We start from the raw sequence: 24354 nt of genomic DNA, 5'->3' as shown, positions 1-24354 counted from the left end.
GCTGCTCATTATTCAGTTTATTTTGCTTTTTTCTTCTTATATTTAAGTTTTACTTCGGTACATAAGAACTTAATACAAATATTGGTTTGTTTTTTTAGAAAATTGATTTGATAACTTTGGAAACTTAATTGGCAAAATGAGCCCTCTGCTTTTCTGTCTTGATTTGAGAATAGGCTAAAAAGTCGTACACATTTATGGCATATAACTTTTTTTTAGTGAATTTAAATCTTTAAAGTGATTTTTAAAAGTTTTATCCTAGTTAGATATATTTTCCATTTAGCAGTTTGAACATGACAGACTTAAAAGTTATCAGTTCTTTGTTGGGAACAGTGTTGATGTGAGTTAAATTAAAATTTATAGACTGTTTTCAGTCTTGTGCAACATGTTGGAATATAAAGGTCTAAAATGATCTTTTGGTACCACCACAGTAAACATTATGAGCCTTTATAAATGTTTGAAGATTAAAACAGTATGTACTTGAATTGTCTTTAATAAAATGACAACCTTATGCCCTTTGTGGTTAGTAATATTGGCATGTAGAATTAATTTCTGCCTTAAAGTTGGAAGGTTGGTAGTATTGCCAGGCTATCTCTACCTGTATATATATATATCCGGACTTTTCATATCAAATCTTCTTTAAAGTACGATATTAGTAAACATGCTGTTCTGTTTCCTAGCAAGATACTTTTGTGGGGGTGGGGAGAGAGATAACATTGCTAGAGTTAAAAATACAGGTGAGGCAAATATGCTTTTTCAATTTTCTTTCAGTCCTGAGAAGTTAGATGTTGAAACAGTTATGAGTATTGATCATCTGAAACAGAAAATCCCTCCAGCACTGTTTTACAAGGATGCATACTTAGGTCCAAATGAAGGTAAAATAATTTAATTGTAGTAAAATAAGAAGCAGACTTGAATGTGAATATTTACTGTGAATTTTTTCTTATGTCAGTTTTGAAGAATGGAATGTATTGCAGCCTGTATGAAGTTGTAGAAAAGCCAAGAATTGGAAGTAACATGGAGAGTTTACTGCAAAAACTGGAGAAAGAAAAGCTTGTGAGTCAAATTTTAAATGTTCTTTATTCTCCCTTTAGGAACATACATGTTAATGTTTCAGTTTATTTCATTTTTGCCTCTGAAAATACCACATGGTTTCTGTCTTTGTCGCTCCCATTTAATTAATAGCATTTTGCTATGGATGGCCTTTGCTACTCTCCTTTTTAGCCATGACACTTAGACCTTCTAAGACTGTCTTCCATGAAGTATCTTTGTTGTATTTTGTGACTGTGACTGTGATAGTCAAAAAATATTTATTGAATATTATTTTTTAATGCAGGGTATATAGTAGTTCAGTAAAGAATGAGACAAAGAGACTCTTCTCCTCAACTACACAAAGTGATAAATGGAGTTACTCAGATAGATGTGTTTTGTTCCAGTAGACAGTGTCATGTTTGAAGATTGAAAAAGGTGCTTTGTGAGGTTGAAGGAATAAGAACACTATAGTAGTTGGGGGGAAAGTGGTAGAATGCGAGGCTGGGAAAGTGTGTAGGAGGATGTCCTGCAGCATGTAAAATAGCATCTTACTGTGATTTTAGCATACATTTTCTGAAAAACGATGAGTTGATCATCCTTTTATAAATTGATATCTTTTAATGTTCATTTGCCTCTTTTTCCCTTTGAGTGGCTTATGTTTTCTTACTAATTTGAAGAGTTTTGTATGTGTGGGGTACTAATACTCAGCTATGTGTATGTACTACAGTGTTTTTTATTTGCACTTTCCTTTTTACTTTGTTCATGGTGTTTTTTGAAGAACAAGTGTTCTTAACTTTAATGTAGTTGAATTTATCTGTCTGAATATTAGCACTTGTAAAGGAATCTTCCTTATTCAAATATTGCCCTGTATTTTCAGTGTGTTAGGATTTTGCCTTTGGCACTAAGTCTTTAAAAATATAGTTTTGTTTTTCATGGTATAATATAGGAATCTAACTTTACTTTTTCCCCAATGTGAGAAATAAGTTGTTCCTAAATCATTTACTGACTAGTCCATCCTTTCTACACTAAGAAGTCTTGATATCAGGTAGGGTAAATTGCACTGCTTTTTTCAGCTTTTTTAGGAGTGTTTTGCTATTTGAGATTCAGCTTTTTTTCAAAAAACTTTAGAATCAGCTTTTAGATCCCTGGTCCTTCCCTCTTTGCCACCCCCCCCCCACACACACACACCTTATTGGGATTTCTTTTATTGGAATTAAATCTGTACATCAAATTAGAGAGAATTAACATCTTTATGATACTGTCTTAATCATGAGCAAGATTATCTCTTTACTTCTTTCGGGTATTCTTTTAATAGCATGTCATCATTTTCTGGATATTGCTTATTTTTTGTTAGATTTATGTATCCCCAGGCATTTTATATTTTTTGATGCTATTATAACAGTATTTTTCATTTCAGTACATTTTCTGTTGTGTATATAGAAATGTAATTGATATTTACATACTGGTTTTATGTCAGATCCATATATGAAATTTGTTTATTTCGTACATTCTTTGGGATTGGTATATAGATTTCATTATCTTGGAACAACGTTGTTTTGGTTTTTCCTCTTTAGTCTTGCTTTTATTTTTTATTTTTTTCTTGTGTAACTGTGCAATGTAGGATCTGTAGTACGATGTCGAATAAAAGTGTAGACATTCTTCTTGATTTTCAAAAGAACACTTCTAACATTAACCATCAAGTAGGAAGTTTGCAGTAGGTTTTTCATAGATACCTTTATCAGTTTAAAATTTTTTCTTTCTTATTTTTTAACTATGAATGGGTTTTGAATTTAATGCACTCCCCTTTTGCATTTATCAGGATAGTTCCGTGATGTATTAGGGTTTTCCACAGAAGATTTTATACACACACACACACACACACACACACACACACACACGTGAGAGAGAGATATATTATAAATAATTGGCTCATATAATAACTTTATTACAAAGTTATGGAGGCTGGAAAGTCTCCAGATTTGCAGTTGGCAAGCTAGAGACCAAGGAGAGCTAATGGGGTACTTTCAGTCTGAGTCCAAGTGTCTGAGATCCAGGAGAGCTGATGTTTCAGTTTGAGTGCAAAGGCTGGGAGGGTGGAGGGTTTGGGGCAGGATTGATGTCCCAGCTCAAAGGCAGGCAGGAGGGATTTCCTCTTAATCCAGGACCTTCAACTAATTAGATGAGATTCACCCACATTGGGGAGGTCAGTCTGCTTTACTCAGACTATCCACTTATGTGTTAAACACATCCAGAAACACCCAGAGTAAAGTTTGACCAAATTATCTGGATACCCTGTGGCCCAGTCAAGTTGACGCATAAAATTAACCATTACACATAGTATTTATCCTATAAATTTAAGATGAATTATATTTATCTGTTCCCAGTATTAAGTTATCCTTGTGTTGCTGGTTTAGAATACTCCCATATCTTTAAAAAAAAATAAATGGTTTGGTCTGTGAATGCTTTGTTTAAGAATTTTGTATCTGTGATGATGAGTGAGATCGACCTGCGATTTTTCTTTCTCACATTGTCCTTGTTTACTTTTTGTTTCAGTGTTATACTAGTTTCCCAGAGTTGAGTTAGGTAGTCTTTCCTCATTTTGCAGTGGTTGGATGTTTATGGGATTAGAATAATCTATTCTTTGGATGTTGGGTGGCACTTGACTGCAAAACTATGCCTTTTGTTTATGGATGATTTTAAAGTACTCAGTTTCTTTAATAGTTGGGTCCATTTGGATATATTATGGTTTTGTTTTTTAGGAACTTGTCCATTCTGTTTTTTAATTTATTGGGATAGAATTGTTTGTATAGTCTCTTTTTAATAGCTGCCCAGAGCATTTTTGCATGATAATATTTTCATTGTGCTTTCTTTTGTTAGGCACTAGAGGTTTGTCTATTAGTCTTAAGAACCAAATTTTGGTTGTATATTTGTTTTACTGTTTTGTTAATGTCAACTGTTTTATTAACTTTTACTTTTGGGAAGTTTATTTGGTTATTTCTGACTTGTTAAGTTGGAAAGGTGGTCAGTGAGTTTTGAGAGTTCCAAGTATTGCTTTAGTTACATTCCACATGTTTTAATACGTAGTGTTTTCATTATCATTCAATTAAAAGTATTTTTTAGTTTCTATCAGGATTTTCACTTTGGCACATGAAGTGGAGGTATGTTTTTAAATTTTCAAATTATAAGAATACTTCCTTTTGTTTTTCATAATTTAATTTCATTGTAATCAGAATAGGTGGTGATCGTTTGAAGTTACTGAGACTTGATTTAAAGCCTACTTTGTGGTCAAATTTGTACATGCCTCCTTTGTATTTGAGAAAAACCATATTCTTTAAATGTTGGAATCTGGGTACACAATTCTGGGTTGACAACTATTTTCACTTAGCACTTTGATTATATTACAGTATCTTCTGTCTTTTATTAGCATTTTGATTATACTACAGTATCTTCTGTCTTATTTTTGTTGAGAAGTCAGCTGTTAGTCTAATTATTGTTCCTGTGTAGATCCTCTTTTTTAGTTTTTCCTTTTGCTTTTTTAAACTTGGGTGTTTTGTAGTTACGTTAAATATATCTAGGTGTAGATTTCTTATTTATGCAGCTTAGTATATATTGTCCTTTCATATCTGTGGACTGTGTCTTCATTTCCAGAATATTAATCATTATCTCTTTGATTATACTTCATTTCTTTTAGACTAAGGTTGAACCATCATGTGTCAGACCTTTTTATTCTGTTCTTCATGTTAACTTCTCTTGTGTTTTCCATCTATCTGTCTCTCTGCTGCATTCTGAGTAATTTCATAATAGCTATCTTCTAGTTTACAAATTCTGTGTCTAGTTATGTCTAATTTGGTGTTCAATCCATTCATTGAGTTTCTGATTTCACAGAGAATATTTTTGATTTCTAAAAGTTATATTTGATTTTTGAGATGTGCCTCATCATTTTTTTAAACAGATTTTTGTTCATTCTTTCAGAAATACTTAGTATCTATTATGTTCCAGGCACTATTCTAGGAAATAGAGGTTATATTCTGGTATTTCTTACTACTATTTTTATCAAAATAAGTTTCATCATTTTAGCCATTTTAAAGTGTACGATTCAGTGAGTTTTAGTAGATTCACAATGTTGTGCAACCATCACCACTATCTAATTCCAGGGTATTTTCATTACCCCAGAAAGAAACCTCATACCCTTTTAAGCATTTACTCTTCATTCTTCCCTCCAGTCCTTGGCAACCACTAATCTCCTTCTGTCTTTATGGATTTATCTATTCTGAACATCTTATATAAGTGGAAGCATGCATTGTGAGGCCTTTAATGCCTGGCTGCTTTCTCTTAGCATAAGAATTTTAAAGGTCATCCATGTTGTAGCGTGTGTAAGTAATTCATTCTTTTTTTATGGCTGAGTAATATTTCATTGTATGGATAATACCACATTTTGTCCATTCATCAGTTGTTTCCACTCTTTGGCTATTAGGAATATTGCTGCTACGAACATTTGTATACTAATTTTTGTGTGAACATTTTTTCAGTTCTGCCAGTTATTTTCTTTATTTCTTTAAACATTCATTTCATACCTGTTGTTTTATATATTACATCTGATAATTCCAGTTTGAAGCTCTTGGGTGTTTGAATCTGCTGTTTCTGCTGAATCTCACTTAGGTAGCTTAACTCCTTTTAAGCTTGGTCATTTAAGATTGTGAGCTTAATATTTTATGTTTTTAATGTATTTCTTGTATAAAATAATTTCCTGTGATGTTATTGAGAAATCGAAATAGTAGAATTAAGTAATAAAAATCCACAGACTGGATTAAAACTGTTTTCTGAGGGGGAAGGAAACAGTACGGTGTAATAAATAGAGGCAGCAGGAGCATGGAGTTTGCAGGTGTTTTCTTTTCTAGAAGGCTAAAACTGTTTCTTTGAGCTAAAGCAATGTGTATTACTGCGAAGCCCTCTTTGTCTGCCTGAGGATTGTTTCTGGGTGATTCCCTTAAAAATGAGGTCCTTTAGAGGACAAGGGTTTTTATAAAGGCTACTGCGCCAGTGGAATTTTAAAAACCTGGTATTTGGAATGGGTGAGAATTTAAGAGCATCTAATTGTTTCTCCTCAGTGATCACACAACATGAAAATTTTATTTGTGCTTCCCAACTTCCTGTTCTGAGAACTAGGAGCAGGGCAAAATGTTAAAAGGGATGTGATGTATAAAACATTTTGGATAAAAGTATTTGAGTCTGAAACAAAATTTCAGGTACATTGTCCACCTTGCTTTTGAGTGTTCAAACAATGTTTTTATTAAATGTAAATTGGTAGCACACTTTTTGGCCTTAAATTATGGGTTCTTACACAGACTTTGTTTATTAGAATTATTTAGTAGGTATTTAAGTAGCATAAGTTTTCTTTCAGAACCCAAATACCCTTTTGTGTTCAACTGCCCTGCTTAGTTTACCCTTTCTTTAATCCAAAAAAAATTATTATGAACTGTTGCAGTAGCCCCTGAACTGAGTTTGAGTTCGTCACATTTCATTGTTTTCTTTCCCTCTCTTCACAGTGCTGTCAACACTATTTTTTTTTTTTTTTTTTTTTTGCTGGGGTGGTACATTCCAGTTCAAAGTGGTATACTTTCCAGGGCATTCCTAGCTAACCTAGAATTCTTGTCTTTTTATAATCTAGACTAAGATCTTTCTTTCTAGACTTGTCTTATACATTTGTCCTAGTCTGTCCTTTTGCCAGTCTTAACTATTCTGATGCCTGCAGACTGTCCATAATATGATAACTCTGCCTTTGCTCATGATGGTACTTCTATTGAAATGTCCTTCCCACAACCTCGGGCTCTTGGCAAGGTACCCATCCTTCAAAATCCACCTCCAATACACTTTCAGTGTCTCTTCTGACCATAAACAAACTGCAGTTTTCCCCCTTCATGTTGCTTTGCAAGTCTTTTTGAGAATCTTTCTTTCTTATCTAATTATTGATAGTTCCTGTATTACTCTGTCCATCCAGTATAAACTTCTTGAGATCAAAGATCTTGTGTTGTCTGTCTATGAAGCTGTTTCTGGCAAGGCAAGTTGCCTTACATGTGAAAGGTGTTCATTAAATATGTGAAGAATTAGATTATAACAACACATTTCATTTGAGATTAGCCTAAACTCTGTATTTCCAACATCCAGCATGTTACCTTCACAATTCACGTGTCTTTTGAATTGCTGAGGAAAATATTTGAAATCTTTGGTCCTATATTTTAGCTTCAAGGAAACATCAACAACTTGGACAGTTAATTAGGGGATTTTCTCTTTAAAGTTATGAAAACTAAGGAGTTTTTTATTTGATTAAAATTCTGTTAATTAGCAGAGTTGGAAAGAGTTTTAACTACTTCAGTATCAATATTTTTCCTAAAGATGATCAAGAACTTTGTTTTCTTTATAATTAGTAGAAACTGCTGTGTGTCTGCCTTATGGTCAGTAATATTAAAGCAGATTCAACTTCTTCCCTCTTCCAAAAATGCAGGTTCTTGTTAAACCTTTGGGAGACCGAGGATACCTTTTTCTTCTCTCTCCTTATCAAATGGTTTCTCCATATGGTAAGTAATCTCTAATTTTTATAATTCTTCTTTAACTTTATAGTTGAAACACATTGCTAATGAATTTGGCTTCTCATTATTTTTAGAACATCAAACTGTCAAGTCTCGAGTCCTACATGCTTTGTTTCTATTTCCAGAACCTAGAAGCATAGTTTCTTGTAAGTTCTTTGAATTTCTAAATCCAGTTACTTATAGATAACCTATATTTTATTGAAAATTTCCAGATAACTTACTAAACATTTTGTCTTTCTTACATCATGGGGGTATTACGATACTGGGGGTATTAAAAGGTATTAACGATATGAAACAAATTATATAACTTGGTGTGTTTTTTTAAACTATGAAAAATTATTTAGGTTTTAATCAGTGTTTTCATTAAATGTTGGTTGTAATTGTTCAATGCTATAGCTTCATTTTTCAGGGTTATATATTATATTTTTTAGCTTGGTTCATGTTTGCATTCAAATTTTAGCAATTATAAAAGCATCATGTGCTAGGTTAAATATTAGGCTATTCAAAATTAATAAGAATTTTTTACAACGATGTTAGAGAAAATTTGCTATTCACCATTTCTAAGAACTAACTGTAATGCTGTATTAATAAATAGAATAAATAGTTCCCACCTAATAGGTTTCACTGTTAGATTGAGATTCTTAATGGTAGACACTCAGTGCCTGCATATATCTCTTTATGGGGATAGAGAATTCATGTGAATTTAAAGTTGTAACAGGAAGGAGTGACATTGCTATCATTTGCAGGATTGTCTTACTAGGAGCCTCAGATCTTGTCCTGCTTCTTTATTTCTCCTTACATTTTTCTTGCCACGAGTTGAAAGGCCTAGGGACAATAAGAAATGAAGATCTTTAATGAGTGGGTATTTTTCCCTCTAAAAATATGTTCTGTAATTTCCTTTGTTTTCGTTTCTTATTGGCTCATTTTAATTTTAGATCCTTGGACTTAGAAGCATGCTATTCATATATTTCTACATTACATGTATGTAGTAGCGTATATACTAGTTTGGTTCACCATTAACGTATGAATGTCGTTACAGTTCTTTGACAATATGTAGATCTGTATTTCATTAGTTTCTTGATTGCTTATTAATAAACATGGTTTATTATTTTTGTTCTTTTGTTTACAGCACAAAAATGTTCAACCAATGCAGCACCACAGGAGAGACATGAGAACATGCCAGATATATTAAAAATAACTCAGTTTTTACAATTTGCTTTGATTCAGTGTCGAAAGGAATTCAAAAGTATAAATACTATAAATTTTCATTCTGTTGTTGAAAAGTATGTAAATGAATTTTTTAAGCGAGGTTTTGGTTCAGGTAAACGAGAGTTTATTATGTTTCCATACGCTTCCCGATTAGATGATAAAAAATTCTTATACCCAGCTCCCAAAAATAAGTCCCATATCGATGATTGTTTGCATACCTATATTTTTCGGCCTGAAATGTATCAGTTACCTATCTGTAAATTAAAAGAGCTGTTCGAAGACAATAGAAAACTTCATCATTTCAGTCAGCTTTCAGATTATGAAGGCCAAGAAGAAATGAATGGTACAAAAAGGAAATTTGGAAAACGAAATAACTCAAGGTGTGAGACTATTAAACCTGGAAAACAGAAGTCATCTCACTCTTTGGATTATGATAAAGATAGACTCAAAGAATTGATTGATTTAATTCAGTGTAGGAAAAAAAATGTGGGTGGGGACTCAGATACAGAAGATATGAGAAGCAAAACTGTCTTGAAGAGGAAGCTTGATGATCTACCTGAAAATATGAGAAAGCTCGCCAAAACCACTAATTTATCTGAAAATTTCCATCTGTATGAAGGTAAATTATCAGATTGCTCTTATATAGTATAAAAATAACCAAAAATATAGTAAAGTAGTTCTGTCCTTTCTTCTAGTATGGGAGTGTGCAAATTACAATCTGAAATCCAATCCAGCCTGTTCCCTGTGTTTGTAAAGAAAGTTGTATTGGAATACAGCCATGCCTGTTCATTTATATGTATATATAGCTGCTTTCACACTGTAACGCAGATTTGGGACAGAGACGCTAAGGCCCACAAAGCCTAAAATATTTATCATCTGGTCCTTTACAGAAAATATTTGCCAAACTCCTACCCTTGCACTTCATATTTCTGAATTGTGTAGCTTAGGCTAACGTCAGAAAATAAAGTATGCTCAGCTTTTACCCTACTAATTGAACCTCCGATCCTTTTATATTCCTTTAATTTTATAATTGGAAAAAAACAACATAGAATATTGGGTTTTTTTTAGTATGTTGCTTAATGAAAGGAACCTACTGAGCTTTAAAATAAAATTTCTTAGATGTGTACACATACTTTTTTCTACTTTATGAGTCAAGTAATATGTTTGACTTTTTCTTTTTTACTATTTTTCTTTGCTTTTTTGTTTTAATTGAAGAAAAATGGGAGACCCACCTCCCTTAAGTGTGTGTTTCAATATTGCAAATAATTTAAACTGTTTTTTTCATCTAGAGTTTTAAGATCTTCACACTGCTAGTCCATAAGCGTGAAATATGTTCCTTTGCATTCAGGGACCTTTGATATAACAAGCTACATTTTGTGCTGCTGCTGCTGTTCTTATTGACTATGGCAGATCTTAAATACTGTAAGAACATGTGGCTAATGGTTGCCATATTGGATAGTGTAGGAAGTTTAAATTAATTAAAATGAAATAAAAATTAATTTCTTGTATTATACCAGCTACACCACTGTATTGAACAGCACAGATAGAGAACATTTGCATTATTGCAGAAAGTATTATTTGACAGTGCTGATCTTTTCAATAACTTTCAGTTTTTTTCTTTTTCTTTCCAACATTTTCATCCTTGTCTGTGGTCTTCATCTCTTGGATGGCCTTGTTGTCTTCTGTTACTCATTTTAGTATCATGTTCTTCTCAGTATTGCTTTGCTTATTTGTTACCAATCTCAGCTTCTGTATTCATTTTTCAAGGCTTTGTTATAGATTGGCTACATCCAGCCTAGTTAGCCATGTTTCCCACTCTTCCTTCACATGCTCCTTGGTTAAGGATCATCTCTATCTCAAAATATGTCATGAATTACCCTTTATTTTCTTTTTTTCTTGAAGCATCAAACCTCATATGTTTTTGGTTCAGATCCCTCCTTAGCTTTCTGGCTGTTCTATTCTTTGGTGGTTTTCATCTCCTTTAGCTTATGCTGGATTTCTCCTCTGTGCTGAACCTGGTGACATTTACTGATCCATACTGTCTTATACTGTTGACTGTGTGCCTTGAGAGTTAAGAACTTACTATGTGTTAAGTCCTTTATGTACCAGGGGTTCCAAAAAAATGTGTACAAGTGGACACTTTGGTCAACGTTGTTCAAGCAGTAGTTCGCCGTAATCAGAAGTGTCTGGACGCTGAGGGTAACCACTTTGAGCACCTCTTGTAATTGCAGAGGTCAAACGTGACTTGTATTCCATCTTTTGTTATTGGTATATATCGACTATTACAATTTTAGTAGTTTTTTCCTTTCTTAAAATGTGTATGCATTTTTTTTGGCACCTTCTGTATATGGGCTTATTTCATGCTTTAGTGCTAGACATTATCCTCATCTCAGAAGTTAAATAACTTTAGATAAAGTTTCTAGTTCACTAATCCATGATTGAACTCAATTCTGATTCCAAAACATTGTTCTTAAACTTGGCTGTATTTCCTAGCACTGAGCACATAATAGGCAAGATACTTAAATTTTGGTGCCATTTTAGCTGACAATTAGACTGATTTTGTACATGTGAAGAAATATTTGTGGGTAAAAATCAGCCTTCATCAATAACTAAAGTGATGGGGAAACCATTCTAATTATAACAGACCAAAGGAGAAATAGGGCAGGGGAGAGGAGGTGTATAGGTTAAACTAGAACTAATGATGATCCGATGTCTAATGTTCCTCACTCGTGTTTGTGTCTAGTAATTTTGCACACTTTATTTCTGATTTCTAAAAGTAGAGATTTAAGGGTTGGATTCTAACTTCTAAAATACTCTGATCTTGATTTGGTGGTGAACCTACTCATTTTATATGATGTTACCTCCTATCCTCCCTACCTCCTTTAACATCACATTTTTTGAGACACGACTTATACACAATGTACCCATTTTAAGTGCAGTCTGATTCTGGTGAGTTTTGATGGCTATGTTACCACCACTCCAATATATAGAACATTGTCATTACCCCCAAAAGTTGCCTTGTGCTCCTTTGTAGTTAATCTCACCCCACTACTGCTGTGTTTTCTGTGTTTCTGTCTACATTAGTTTTGTCTGCTCTATAATTACATGTAATTAGAATCATACAGTATGTATTCTGTTGTTTTTTTGTTTTTTGCTATGGTCCTTTATATCCTACCTAGATTAGAAATCCTAACTTTACCCACCTTCAGCATTAAAGCACATGACTTTCTGACTGTCTACTCCCCTTTGCAAGTTTTTAAATATATTATTGTGCAGTTATCCAGATTTATACCGCTTGAAGCCATGTGTTAATACGTTTTCCCTTATAGTGCTTTCTATTCTTAATGCAAGTTTAGTGTAGATTTATTCAGGATGGTTTTGTTATCTCTAAAATCCAAGCTTTGTTACAAATTTAAGTAATCTAGTCATTTGAGATAAGGCTTAAATAAGAATTTCAGTATTTTAAGGACTAAATGTAATAGAAATAAAGGAGGTAGAAATCAAATTAAGTCATTCTTTTTTTCTTTTTAGTAGATTTTAGCATAGTCTGCAGATCCTCCTAACATTTTGTGAAATAGCAAGTGCAGATATTTTATCTGTTGTCAAGCACCTGGTTGACTTTGGGATTTTGGTGGTAGATTTTAAGGTAAACAGTATGGTTATTAATATATATATTACCCATGTCAATATGTAATATATATGTTATCAACTTGATGTTTGAGCTCATTTCTCCATTAATAGATTTGTCAAATTATGTAAGTTTTCATCTAATAGGAATTTTGACCTATGTGCAAAATTTTAGAACCAGTCGTATTTGTAAAGGATAGATGTAAAATCTAAGCAGTGGTTTGATTGAGTTCCTGCCCATAAATACCTTATAATTAATTTTCAGGTATATATATATATATTTTTTTTTTTTATGCCAGCCTTCCAAACTTGACTTTAAGGCATGACTTTTCTTTCTCTTTTCCCTTCAGAGTCTCCACAGCCCGTTGGCTCACTTGGGCATGACGCTGACTTGAGGCAGCAGCAGCAGGATTCCTCTAACTCTGGTGTTGCTGACATCCATAGGCTGTTCAATTGGCTGTCAGAAACACTGGCAAACGCACGCCATTCTGATGCGTCCCTGACAGACACAGTCAACAAAGCCTTAGGGTTGAGCACTGATGATGCCTATGAGGAGCTGAGGCAAAAGCACGAATATGAGTTGAATTCTAACCTGGATAAGAAAGACTATGAGCAGCCTACTTGTGCAAAAATTGAAAATGTGCATTGTAAGGGTACTCAGAGCCCATTGCTAGAAGTTGATACATCATCATTAAAGTATCCTGTTGCTGTTTCTACCAGTGAAGTAGGCACTGACCATAAACTACATTTGAAAGAAGTAAGCATGTGTCTTTTTTTTTTAACTTCTATTTATTTAAGTGTGTTTTTCCAGGACCCATCAATTCCAAGTCACATAGTTGTTTCAGTCTAGTTGTGGAGGCCCAGCTCACAGTGGCCCATGTGGGGATTGAACCGGTAACCTTGTTAAGAGCACTGCTCCAACCAACTGAGCTAGCTGGCCGCCCCCAGCATGTGTCTTTTGATTATCTTGTTTGCTTTTGTGAACATGTGTGAAAGAAAATGTAGGTATGCTTCAATGAGTTTTTTTCCCTTTCAAAAAGAAATAAAATACACATTTCAATAAAAGTGTCCAGGATAGTATTTCTAAGTTATTCCTTGTTACAAAGAGACAAGTACAGAAGTAGTGGTTTTCCTTCCTGCTTATAGGCTTACATCTAGTCAAAGATTTACCTATTGTCATGAAGTTAAGGCTGGACAGTCTGTTTGTCAGAAATGGCTATTGGGAGTTAATTCCATATCGTTTCATAATAAAATTGAATCCTCAAAGCATTGACTTTCTGCTGGTGGTACTAAAACCCCAAGGTAAAGCAGATGCAGTGACTAAAGTCAGTGCACCAGTGTTACAAGGTTATTAGGTATTAGGTGCAAAAGTAATTGCGGTTTTTGCAATTATTTTCAACCTTTTAAACTGCAGTTACTTTTGCACCAATCTAATACTTTGTATTTCTCATGCAGATAGGAGTGGAAAACTGTGGCCTTTAGAATTACCTCTGAAGTGACACTCAGTCTTGCTTGAGAGGGTATCCAGTTTATGATATATACTTAGAGTACTGATCTCTAGCTGAGAAGTAGCCTTATTTTCTCCCAAGAAGTAGCTGCATCACTGGGGAACAATACCAGGCTGGCACAATATTCCTAAAGGTTTATTTCTAACTTACTCTTTCCTTCATTTTTTTCTTCCCCGCCTTTCAATAAAAGTCATGGATATCCCCAGTCTTTGTCCATATAGTTTTGGGATATTTGTTTTAGGGGCAGTATGAGGGCAGGAAGCTCACTTGGGGAGGTGTATAAATTAGGCATTGAGAAACTAACCTATGTTAACATTTCCTAATGTATTTAATACTCTAAATTGGGTTAATGGGGGCATAGGTCAAACCCAGCCCATTGCCTATTTTTGTAACAAGTTTTACTGGAACACAGCCATGCCCATTTGCTTAGGTATTGCCTATGGCTGCTTTTGCACTACAATGGCAGAGCTAACTATCTGAGTATGTGGTCCACAAAGCATAAAATGTTTGGCGCTTTACTGAAAAAATTTACCCATCTCTGCTCTAAATCAACATCAAATTATATTTTGAAGGAAAACACGTTTTAATTTGAGGCTTGAGTATTATAACTTCACCATGTTGATTTGACTAATTTATAATGTTTAGATTGAAGCTTATGAATTTGCTGTGAAAAATTAGTTCTTTACTTTTGATTTTAAAATTAATTGAAAAGAAAGCTATTGAATATGTACTCTAATTTTTAGGATCCAAATTTAATTAGCATGAATAATTTTGAAGATTGCAGTTTGTGTCCCACTGTTCCCGTTGAACATGGATTTCGTAGACAATCCAAGTCAAATGATGTTGAAGAGACTGAAATACATTGGAAACTGATTCCAATTACAGGTAAGAACAAGTGTGCTGGGAATTAGGTTTGTGTGGTTTTACTTAGGAACCAAGTTCCTGAAGGTTTCTTTCATCTTTCTAAATTCCACTCTTAGGTCACTAGGTGCTGTCTTACTTGACTCTGACATCTTCAGTGTCTTATTTTGAACAATGTAATGTTCATCATTGCTGTTCTTGGTCAGCATCAGCAAGTATCTGCAAAAAAGCCTATTAAAAAATAGAGATTTAAAATACTTACTCTCCCCATGGAATTTACCATGCAAACTTCCAAATAAAAGTTGTTGGCAGAAATTGAGTTTCTAAAAAGGTGAGGTAGCTGTGGAGATGAAATGATGGTCTTGGGGTGGCCAATAAATGCTGTCTTAAATTATTATAGTAAGCTTCACTATAACAAGCTATCATCAAAGAAGTGGTCATGTTGAGATCCATCTATTTGAAAGAAATTTGATTTTTTAATATCGGATTTTCTTAGAGAAATTGGATCATTGTGGAGAAATGTCCTGAAATGATCAAATGCAAATATCCTAGAAAGCTTATTGAACCATGGGATAAGAACAGTTTAGCCAATTTTGAAAGATTTTACAGTATTCTAATTTCTCTGTGCAAACAACATATATACATACTCTTAATATTAGTCTTTGTTAGCTAAGCATTTTTGGAAATATTTTCAGGGCACTTTTTTCCATTCCTAGACCTGTTTAACCTTTAAAAAGAAAAAAAAAACAAAGAACTTTTTGCTAAAAAGTAGACTGGCTTGTGACCTAGAAGCTTTGAGACCTCTGACGACTATGAGAAGAATTTCTAGAACTTTGATGAATTTCCATGGGCTTCAGCACCATTGTCTACTTAGTACCTTACCAGACAGGGCAAGAGGCCTAGATGTTATGGTAGAGAGGCAACTGATGCTCACTTAGGAGCTGGAGATGGCCACTTGAGTGGGAGAAACAGAATAAGGATGTAGTGCGTATACGATGGTTATCCTAACATCCCTCATTTAGACATCTTCATAGTTGCTGTTTAGAGCCATTTGAAAGTACAACATCTAGGTGTTGATATTTCATCATCACCTGAGTGGAAAGGAGAGCAACTTCCCATTTCTGAATGACCCTTCAGGATTATTTTAGGCAAAAGGAGGAATACCTGGATTTGTTAGCATTTGGTTGTCTAAAAGGTGCTTAATAGGTATCACCAATATCTGAAGAAAGGCTACAAATCTAATGGATGCTTTCCCTCAGGAGGGAATGCAAGAAGCCCAGAAGACCAGCTGAGAAAACATGGTGAGAAACAAACACCAGGTGAGAAGGCTCGCTTTGCTTTTCGTCCCAATGTGCCCTTCTTCAGAATTGATGCTTACAGTTCTGGTCTTCCATTAATAGGGTATCAATTTAAGTTCTGTTGATTACAGAAAATTTAGACAATATCATATTTGTATTTAAGTTATTAATTGATTTGTATCAAATATTCTTTTACAAAAAATGTTTCAAAGCACTTGCTGTGTATTCATAGAGATTACATTTTCTAAACCCACAGTAAATTCTGTGAGATGTGACTTGGGAAGACCTGGATATTTTTCATAATCCGTTTCTGCAGGATATTCTATGAGAAGCTGTCTTCTAGTTTCTTTTAAACTTAAAAAATAAGAGGAGGTGAAGTCATTTATCTTTCACATACATTATTCCTAATCTTGAGTTTTATTAACCAGTTCTTCTAATTGTAAAGCTAATTTCTGCCGATAATTTAAATCGGAAATTAGGAAACTCTCAGATTCCAGAAACATTTATGGATAGTAATGATTAGCTAGTTGCAGTGGATGCCTAAAAGAGTCTTTTGTCTGATCTCAATCAATTCAACATCCCTGTGTGGTTATAGGCATTTTCTTGCTTAGAGTGTGGTGGTGGGTGTTTATTCCCATTTTGTTGATCTTCAAATCTTAGGTGTTTAGTTTTTTGGGGATTTTTTTTTTTTTTTGGAAGAGCTAACTGACTTTAACTTTAGTAGGTCTTTGCAGTTGGTTATTCCTCTCTTGGTAATTGTAAGAAAGACTATTAGTTAAAAGATTTTCTTGAAGAAAATATGTATCCTCGGAAAAGATGATTTAAAAATAAAAAACAGAACAGATATATGGTGGATATAAAAGTGCATAAATCTTTAGTATACTGGTCGATGAATTTTTACATATGTGTTCCCTTCTGTGACACTACCCAAACAATATATAGAGTACTTCTGGCACCTGAGGTTTAATTCTGCGTCTTCCTAGTTGGTACTCCCTCTGCCATCAGTAGTAACCACTAAATGTGACTTGTTTCACCTTAAGATAAATGGAACGTACACGTGTCCTCTTGATTTTGGCTCTTTTACTTAACATTTATGTCTGGGATTCACCTATGTTTTGTGTCTATCAGTAATTCTTTCTCATGAGAAGCAGCAGGTACCTTGTTTATGCTTCACAATGCTCTGTCAGCATGTGCAGTCCTCTTATTTGGGATAGCATCTTCCATTTTGTGATTGAAAGTATAAATGTGAATGATGCTGCCTTTAGAGAATTCACTGCCCCCTTTTCACTTAAAAGTCAAAATACTGCAATGCTTGAACTACAGTAACTAGAAAATGTGCGTTATTACGGATATTGACATGTGTTTCTTTTAAATCATTTATTGATGAAGACATTTTAAAAATAAAATTGTTGATCTACTAATTAAAATTATATAGGGGAAATTTGTGGAAGATAAAATTAGGTGGTGATCATTTGCATTTTAAAAATGGATTTGGTTTAGAGTTTTTTAATATGGCGAATTCCCCATGTGGATTGAAGTTATATTTCATCTTTAAAAAGTCCCTTTATCCATAGCCCTTCAGGAATAAGATTATTCTGAACTATAGCTATAAATTTTGGGAACAAGTATTTTGTTTAAAATAATAAATGACTCAGAAGTTTTTAAATTACAGGTGGTCCTCCAGTCCATTTGCTTTATGAGATAAATATTTTTTATTTAGACAAATCAGACATTTGACATGGTAGATAATTCAAGAAGTACAAAAATACTTCAAAAAGTAAGTCTTCCACTCGCCCAAACATTTTATGTGTGTACTAAACCCCATATTGCAGATTTAAGGACAGTCAGTATTCCTAAGTAATTTATGAAACTTGAATTTTCTGATTGATCAGTTTCATCCAGTTGTACTTCTTACCTTGGTACAATGGATATTTGCTCTCCTCTTTTCCCACCTACAGACCTGCGATGGTCTTCTTACCCTGCTGACTGATGTCTTTGCAGTAGCTAATGGTCACAGTGGTTCGTGGTAACCACTGGGGTTGGTAGAGAAATGTCACATGCTGATCACAAGCTGACTGCTGTTGAGGCTGTTTAACTCTTTAGAAAAGTGTAATTGTCAGGAAAATCAAAAATGAATTTTGTGTAGAGAGGGCATGCTGCTACACCTGGGTGAATAGCAAATTCACTGTATCTTTAATGTACTGTAGTTTTGAGAACTAACGTCTTTTCCTGAAAATAAGACCTAGCCGGACAATCAGCTCTAATGCATCTTGGAGCAAAAATTAATATAAGACCCGGTCTTATATTAATTTTTGCTCCAAAAGACGCATTAGAGCTGATTGTCCAGCTAGGTCTTATTTTCGGGGGAACATGGTACTGGAACAGCAATTTGTTAGAGAATGTTGGCTGAGATTTAAGAAAAATTAGTAATTTTTTAAAGGATAAAATTGTATAATGTGGATTTTCTAGGTAAAGATGATGAATTTTTTCTTTTCCTAAAATATAGTATTACTATAAATTGTTAAATATATTTTCCCCTTGTTTTTTAAAAAGAGATTTAGGGTACCAGTTTTGAAATGTAGTTTCAAAAGCATATTGTGATTGAATTTAGGATTTGTTGGGGGAAAGTTATGATCTTATGGTTGGAGCTAATTTGTCACAAGTCAAAATTAAATAGTTCTATTAGTATCAACTACCTGAATGATCTCTTCATCTCAAATGAGGTATTAGGTATTGTGATTTCTCTTGGAATTGTTTTGAAACAAAAAATAATTATGAAAGCACTATCAAAAGTGTTACCATTAATACAGTTATGAAATATGTTCTCTTCCTACATTATTGAGCCTTTTTCCCCTGATAAATTAATAGTTCCTAACATTGTAGGAAATCCACTGAGCAACCCCATATGTGAGAGTAAATCTGAAAACAGATAAAATTAATTTTCCTACATCCTGAATGCAACTCTTAACTTGGCAGTTATTCCCACAGCATTTCAGTTTGGCATTCTTTCATTTGCCTCACACTCAAAAGTTTCATATTAAGACGGTATTACTATGGTAGACATTGCTTCGCAGAGAATGTAGGGGGTGAGCAAGTTGTTACAACTGACCATCCTGATTGAAACATGTCTATTAAAATCAAATCTACAGAAAGGGAGGGAAGCAGAAATAAGCAAATCACTTAATTTGGGTTGATGACAAATTGGCCCTTGTTCTCATCATTATTCGAGATTTTTATTCTACCTTCCAATTCATATAATTAGTTCTAAATTTTTCCTGACATTTTTTTCTCATTTATGAGTTTGTTTTTTCAGATGTTATTTATTTTTTGAATTGCTCTTGTAATAATGAACTCTTCCTATGTAGGTATGAAATCACCAGAAGAACAACTGGTGTATCTGCCACCGCAGGAGGCCTTTCCTAACGACCCCCGGGTAATAAGTAGACAGAGAAGTTCTGATTACCAGTTTCCATCCTCTCCATTTACAGACACACTAAAGGGCACCACTGAGGATGACGTGTTGACAGGTCAGGTGATGACAGTGGAAGAGCAGTGTGTGCCAGCAGCAGAGCCGCCTGCAGTGAGCGAAACCACAGAGAGGACAGTGTTAGGAGAATACAGTCTTTTTTCTAGGAAGATAGAAGAGATTTTGAAGCAAAAGAATGTTTCATATGTCAGTAGAATTTCCACACCTATCTTTTCAACACAAGAGAAGATGAAACGGCTTTCTGAGTTCATATATTCCAAGACTTCCAAAGCTGGCGTACAGGAGTTTGTAGATGGCTTGCATGAGAAACTAAATACAATTATTATCAAAGCATCAGCCAAGGGTGGGAGTTTGCCACCAGTCAGTCCTAATGATTCTGGTACTAAGATAGCATTGAATCCTCTGAGAAGACATGTCATACCAGTTGCCTCAAGTGACTTCAACAGTAAACACCTTGAACCACTTTGTAGTGATACTTTGAAAGACACCAACTCTAATGAGCAGCATTCCTCTTCAACTTTGGCTTTAACTGAAGTAGAAGTGAGCCAGCCACACCATGCCACAGAGCTAATGGTGACTTCTGATCATACTGTACCTGGTGATACTGCTCAGGAACCAGTAGAAAAAGAAACAACAAAATCACCCAGTGATGTGACCATTTCTGCCCAACCAGCTCTTTCAAATTTTATAAGCAAGTTAGAACCTGAAGTATTTAACAGTTTGGTTAAAATCATGAAAGATGTCCAGAAAAATACTGTGAAATTTTATATTCATGAAGAAGAAGAGAGTGTGCTCTGTAAAGAAATAAAGGTAACTAAATGAGAAGATGGTAGTAATGTGTATAAACTTGTCTTGTTGGGTCTGACCTTTATAAAAAGGAATTTTTTTTTCAAATATTGGCCATATGTTTTCATAATATAATGCAGAGTGGAACAAAAGACTAGTAAGTTCAACTAAATTGAAAACCTGTGATCTAAGTATGTTAGAATTTAGAGTCTTGTCTTACAGTGTTATTTTAAAGACCATTGTATACTGCAAATACCTTTAACTGTTGATTCAAAGATTTTAAATGTTTCGTACTTGCGTTTTTAGGGAGGGAAAAAGAGAGAGGGTAAAAGGCAGTTGTCAGTGTTTACCTCATGTGGGGTTTATCAATCAAATAGAAAAATAAACTGCCCAGGGATGACCTAATGATATCTTGATACCCTGGTTATATCAAGGTTCCCTACAATCCATTATTGATCAAAGTATATGGTGATCATGAAAGACTCCCCGATCATGAAAGATTCCTCACTGCAAGGTACATTTTTTTCCTACTGAAGTTACAGAGTATACAAGCGTTTCAGGTATTTGGTTTAAAAAAATACACATATGTATTGGTGTGTGTGTGTGTGTGTGTGTGTGTGTGTGTAAAATTTGTAACGATCAGTATGTAAATTATAACACATTGGAATAATTCTGTCAGTTTACTATTAACCAATAGTATTCACTAAACTATAGGATTTTAATTCCTTAAGGGAATGCCTTAGGTTTTAAAATAAATGCCTGATCCCCTTTATGGAATTTACTTACCATGATGAGTTTCTGACTGTTTTGTTAAAGGAAGCAGAAGAGACTATAAATAAGCTCAGAGTGGCCTAGAAACTCCATGCAGCGGGTATGTCCTGCGCCTTTGTCAATTGGGGGATCTCTTTGATCTCAATGTGGTGTGCCCATGAGAACATGAAGGAGGTGGCAGAGTGTCAGTGTGTCTTCTAATTCCCTGTGATTTCTTGGGAAGATGAAACCAGACTTACTAGGAATTCCTTAGTTGCATTTTTGCCTTGTATGATTGAACATAACACTTCTCAATTTTTTTCCACACCCAGCAGCATGTTCCAAAGCATGGTACTCTGTGGGGCATAGCTACATGTTGTGGGCTAGATGGAAAAATAGGTTGGGCACAAGTCCCAGTGTGCTCAGCATTACTCCACCTCCCCCCACCACATTTTTAACTGATTGTAACATACTTTACAGGAAACGCATTTACTTAAGAACAGTACTTGTAATTCATTCTGGCATAGAATAAATAATTTTTCTATTTTCTCTAGAAGAAAAGGATGTTGTGTTTTACAAATCTGATAGGAAAGAAATGAGATTGGAACTTTGTTTTAATATCTATTGGGAAATTTCCAACAAAAATGTTGCAATAGAGTAAAAAGCTTTATGAATAAAATTTTAAGCTTTCTAAATATTTCTGGAGTCAAACCGATTTGTTATTGTGTGAGTTAAACTGTCTTACCTAAAATGAACTCACATTTAAAGCTTCTTAAAGACAGCCCAAAAATTAAAAGCAGGCCCATCAGAAAAGTGACTTACCTTTTCATTACCTGACTGTAGGGTTTCAAGGCGGGAATTCCTGCCCGTTCTCAGGAATTTTTTTCGCTTTCCCATTCCCGAATCCCAAGAAAAGTTGGTCGGGAAATCGGAAAAATCGGCTCCTTGAACCCAGGTGGTTGGTAGTTCGGCCGTCACTTTGTGGAAACAATTCATCGTGGTGAACAGAAAACAGTTTATATCTTGGGATTTGGGAACGGGAAAGTGAAAAACATTCCTGAGAACAAGTGGGAATTCCCCCCTGGAAACTCTACCTAACAGTAAGCTGCTCTGAGATCTGCTTAGAAACGTGACAGGTTGGAGCAAAATGAAACAATGTAGATCATGCTTTAGTTTGGGGCTAGGCAGAAACCTCCTTTTTGGGTGTGACACTTGTAGACCACTCCTAAAAGAGAAGTAGACTGCTTATGAGGCAAGCTGGGTTTAGAGTTAGGCTCCTCTAACCAGCGTGCCCACCTGGAATATAATCTGCTCCTGTCTGTGGAATGAGGAATGTGACCTCCAGGATCCTGCAGCTTGCTTCAGGATCCCATCAGCGAGCAAAGAGCAAAGGGAACTCTGCCTGCACTACTGCCTTGTGTCCTTTGAAAGGACACAGCATTGAGGGAGGTATTAGTTGGGACCTTCTGTTTTGCTTGAAGGTGTAAACTTGACAGACAGCTAATTAGTATGTAAACACCATTGTGCACACTGAATTTCCTTATGAATGATTTTGGGGCTGTTGTGAATTAAATGAAGCTGCAGTGGTCGGGAGAATGGTTCATAATGGTGAAGGGGAGTATATCAGTAACATTGCTGCAGCTAACCAAGGGCCTGCTTTGAAAGAAAAGGAAAATGGGGCTGAGGGAATGGTTAACAGTTGGGCTCTGAGTTGCCCAAACTAAGCAGTGGAGCTGGGTTAAGAACCTGGGCTAATCCATTGTTTTTATGGTTCTTTCTTTTATCCCACATTGGCATTTACTTGGCCTTGATTGCATAGCATTGTATCATTGTGACTGTGACCATTGAAGCTCTGAGCTTTAGATTCATCTATAAGAAGAGCAGACTTGATGATTCCTGAGGTTCCTAGAGTATAAGGTTATTATTAATAGCATTTTAGCTTATGCTTATGTTTATCAGTTTATCTTGCATTTGTAGTGTTAAATGGATGTTTGCCAAAAAAACCTTTTTAATATTGATTTAATTTCTTCTCTTCAACAGGAATATCTTATCAAATTAGGCAACACAGAATGTCATCCAGAACAGTTTTTGGAAAGAAGATCAAAATTAGATAAACTATTAATTATTATTCAAAATGAAGACATTGCAGGTTTCATTCACAAGGTAGACTATTAAGTCAAATTTCTACTTATTTTGGTTATTAAAACACCCTTATAAAATCTTGCTGTCTTTGAGACTAAAGCTGTTTGTTTTTAAAATATCTGCATAAGCTTTTAAAGGAGATAAAACTTCCAGGTTGAGAGGTTTAGGGCTTGACACCTAAATGACCCTCCAGTGAATCAGGTTGTGAGATTCAAGTTTGTACTCATGCAAGTTTACATGGCTACACGTCACAGATCTTCCCTACCTCTCAAGTAGTCAAGAATTACTGACTCCTTGAATGCCAGTGAGTCTGCTGACTATATTGTCATCTTCATTTGTATGTCCCTGGTAAAACCTATTTTTACACCCTTTGCCAAACCAGTCCCCCTTTCCCTTGGATTTGGAGGTACCCCATACAGTCTTAGGAGCCCATCTCAAGTCCTACTGCCCTTTTGAAGCCTTTCCTGACTGTTCCAGAGCTCTGATTGTACTCACAGGGCCACGCAGGTTAGCATTTTTCATTCTGTTTCCAGGTCTATTGTAATTGCCTTTTCCTTAGAGTGTTCTGTTCGTGGTAGGTGCACATTACATAAACGTTGGTTTATATATTTAGAAATAATGTTGGGAATATTCTGTGCTTGGCTTCCCAGAAGCAACACACTGATATAGGTGAACCATAGTGCATTTTGTTAAAGAGTTTTCTTACAGGTTACTTCATACTTGAGTCTATCAGTTCATTGCTTATCTGTCCTTATTTCTGTTTTTATTTTGGTATTTAAATAGGTACCTGGCTTGGTGACTTTAAAGAAGCTGCCTTGCGTTAGTTTTGCTGGTGTTGATAGTCTGGATGATGTTAAAAATCATACATACAATGAATTATTTGTATCTGGAGGTTTTATCGTGTCTGATGAATCTATTCTAAATCCAGAAGTTGTCACAATTGGTAAGATTTGTGCATTCTTTTCAGTATGTAGTATCTGTCTTTTTAACTTTTTTCTCAATGACTCACTCATACTTTTGAATGTATTGTCCATTCTGCCAATCACTGATAACGAGTACATTTCCATCAT

At 34.7% G+C, this 24354-nt stretch overlaps 1 protein-coding gene across 7 annotated transcripts in view; it reads left to right on the top strand.

Annotated features, from left to right (window-relative positions):
* TASOR (transcription activation suppressor) overlaps positions 1-24354 on the top strand; it is a 50875-nt gene that overhangs the window by 21680 nt on the left and 4841 nt on the right. For 2 of the 7 annotated variants that reach the window (XM_033132722.1, XM_033132725.1), the window contains exons 10-20: positions 769-872; positions 950-1053; positions 7532-7604; positions 7691-7762; positions 8746-9444; positions 12803-13209; positions 14704-14845; positions 16081-16140; positions 19608-20416; positions 23183-23305; positions 24068-24227. In XM_033132722.1, coding sequence (XP_032988613.1) covers positions 769-872; positions 950-1053; positions 7532-7604; positions 7691-7762; positions 8746-9444; positions 12803-13209; positions 14704-14845; positions 16081-16140; positions 19608-20416; positions 23183-23305; positions 24068-24227 — 2753 coding nt within the window. Of the gene's footprint in view, positions 1-768; positions 873-949; positions 1054-7531; positions 7605-7690; positions 7763-8745; positions 9445-12802; positions 13210-14703; positions 14846-16080; positions 16141-19484; positions 20417-23182; positions 23306-24067; positions 24228-24354 lie in introns of all 7 variants that reach the window. The other 5 variants (XM_033132720.1, XM_033132724.1, XM_033132723.1 and 2 more) reach the window with 3 other exon arrangements.

This window comes from Rhinolophus ferrumequinum, chromosome 17 (assembly GCF_004115265.2).
Source record: "Rhinolophus ferrumequinum isolate MPI-CBG mRhiFer1 chromosome 17, mRhiFer1_v1.p, whole genome shotgun sequence".
NCBI classification, from domain to species: Eukaryota; Metazoa; Chordata; class Mammalia; order Chiroptera; family Rhinolophidae; genus Rhinolophus; species Rhinolophus ferrumequinum.
This window is presented reverse-complemented; position numbering and strand designations above follow the sequence as displayed.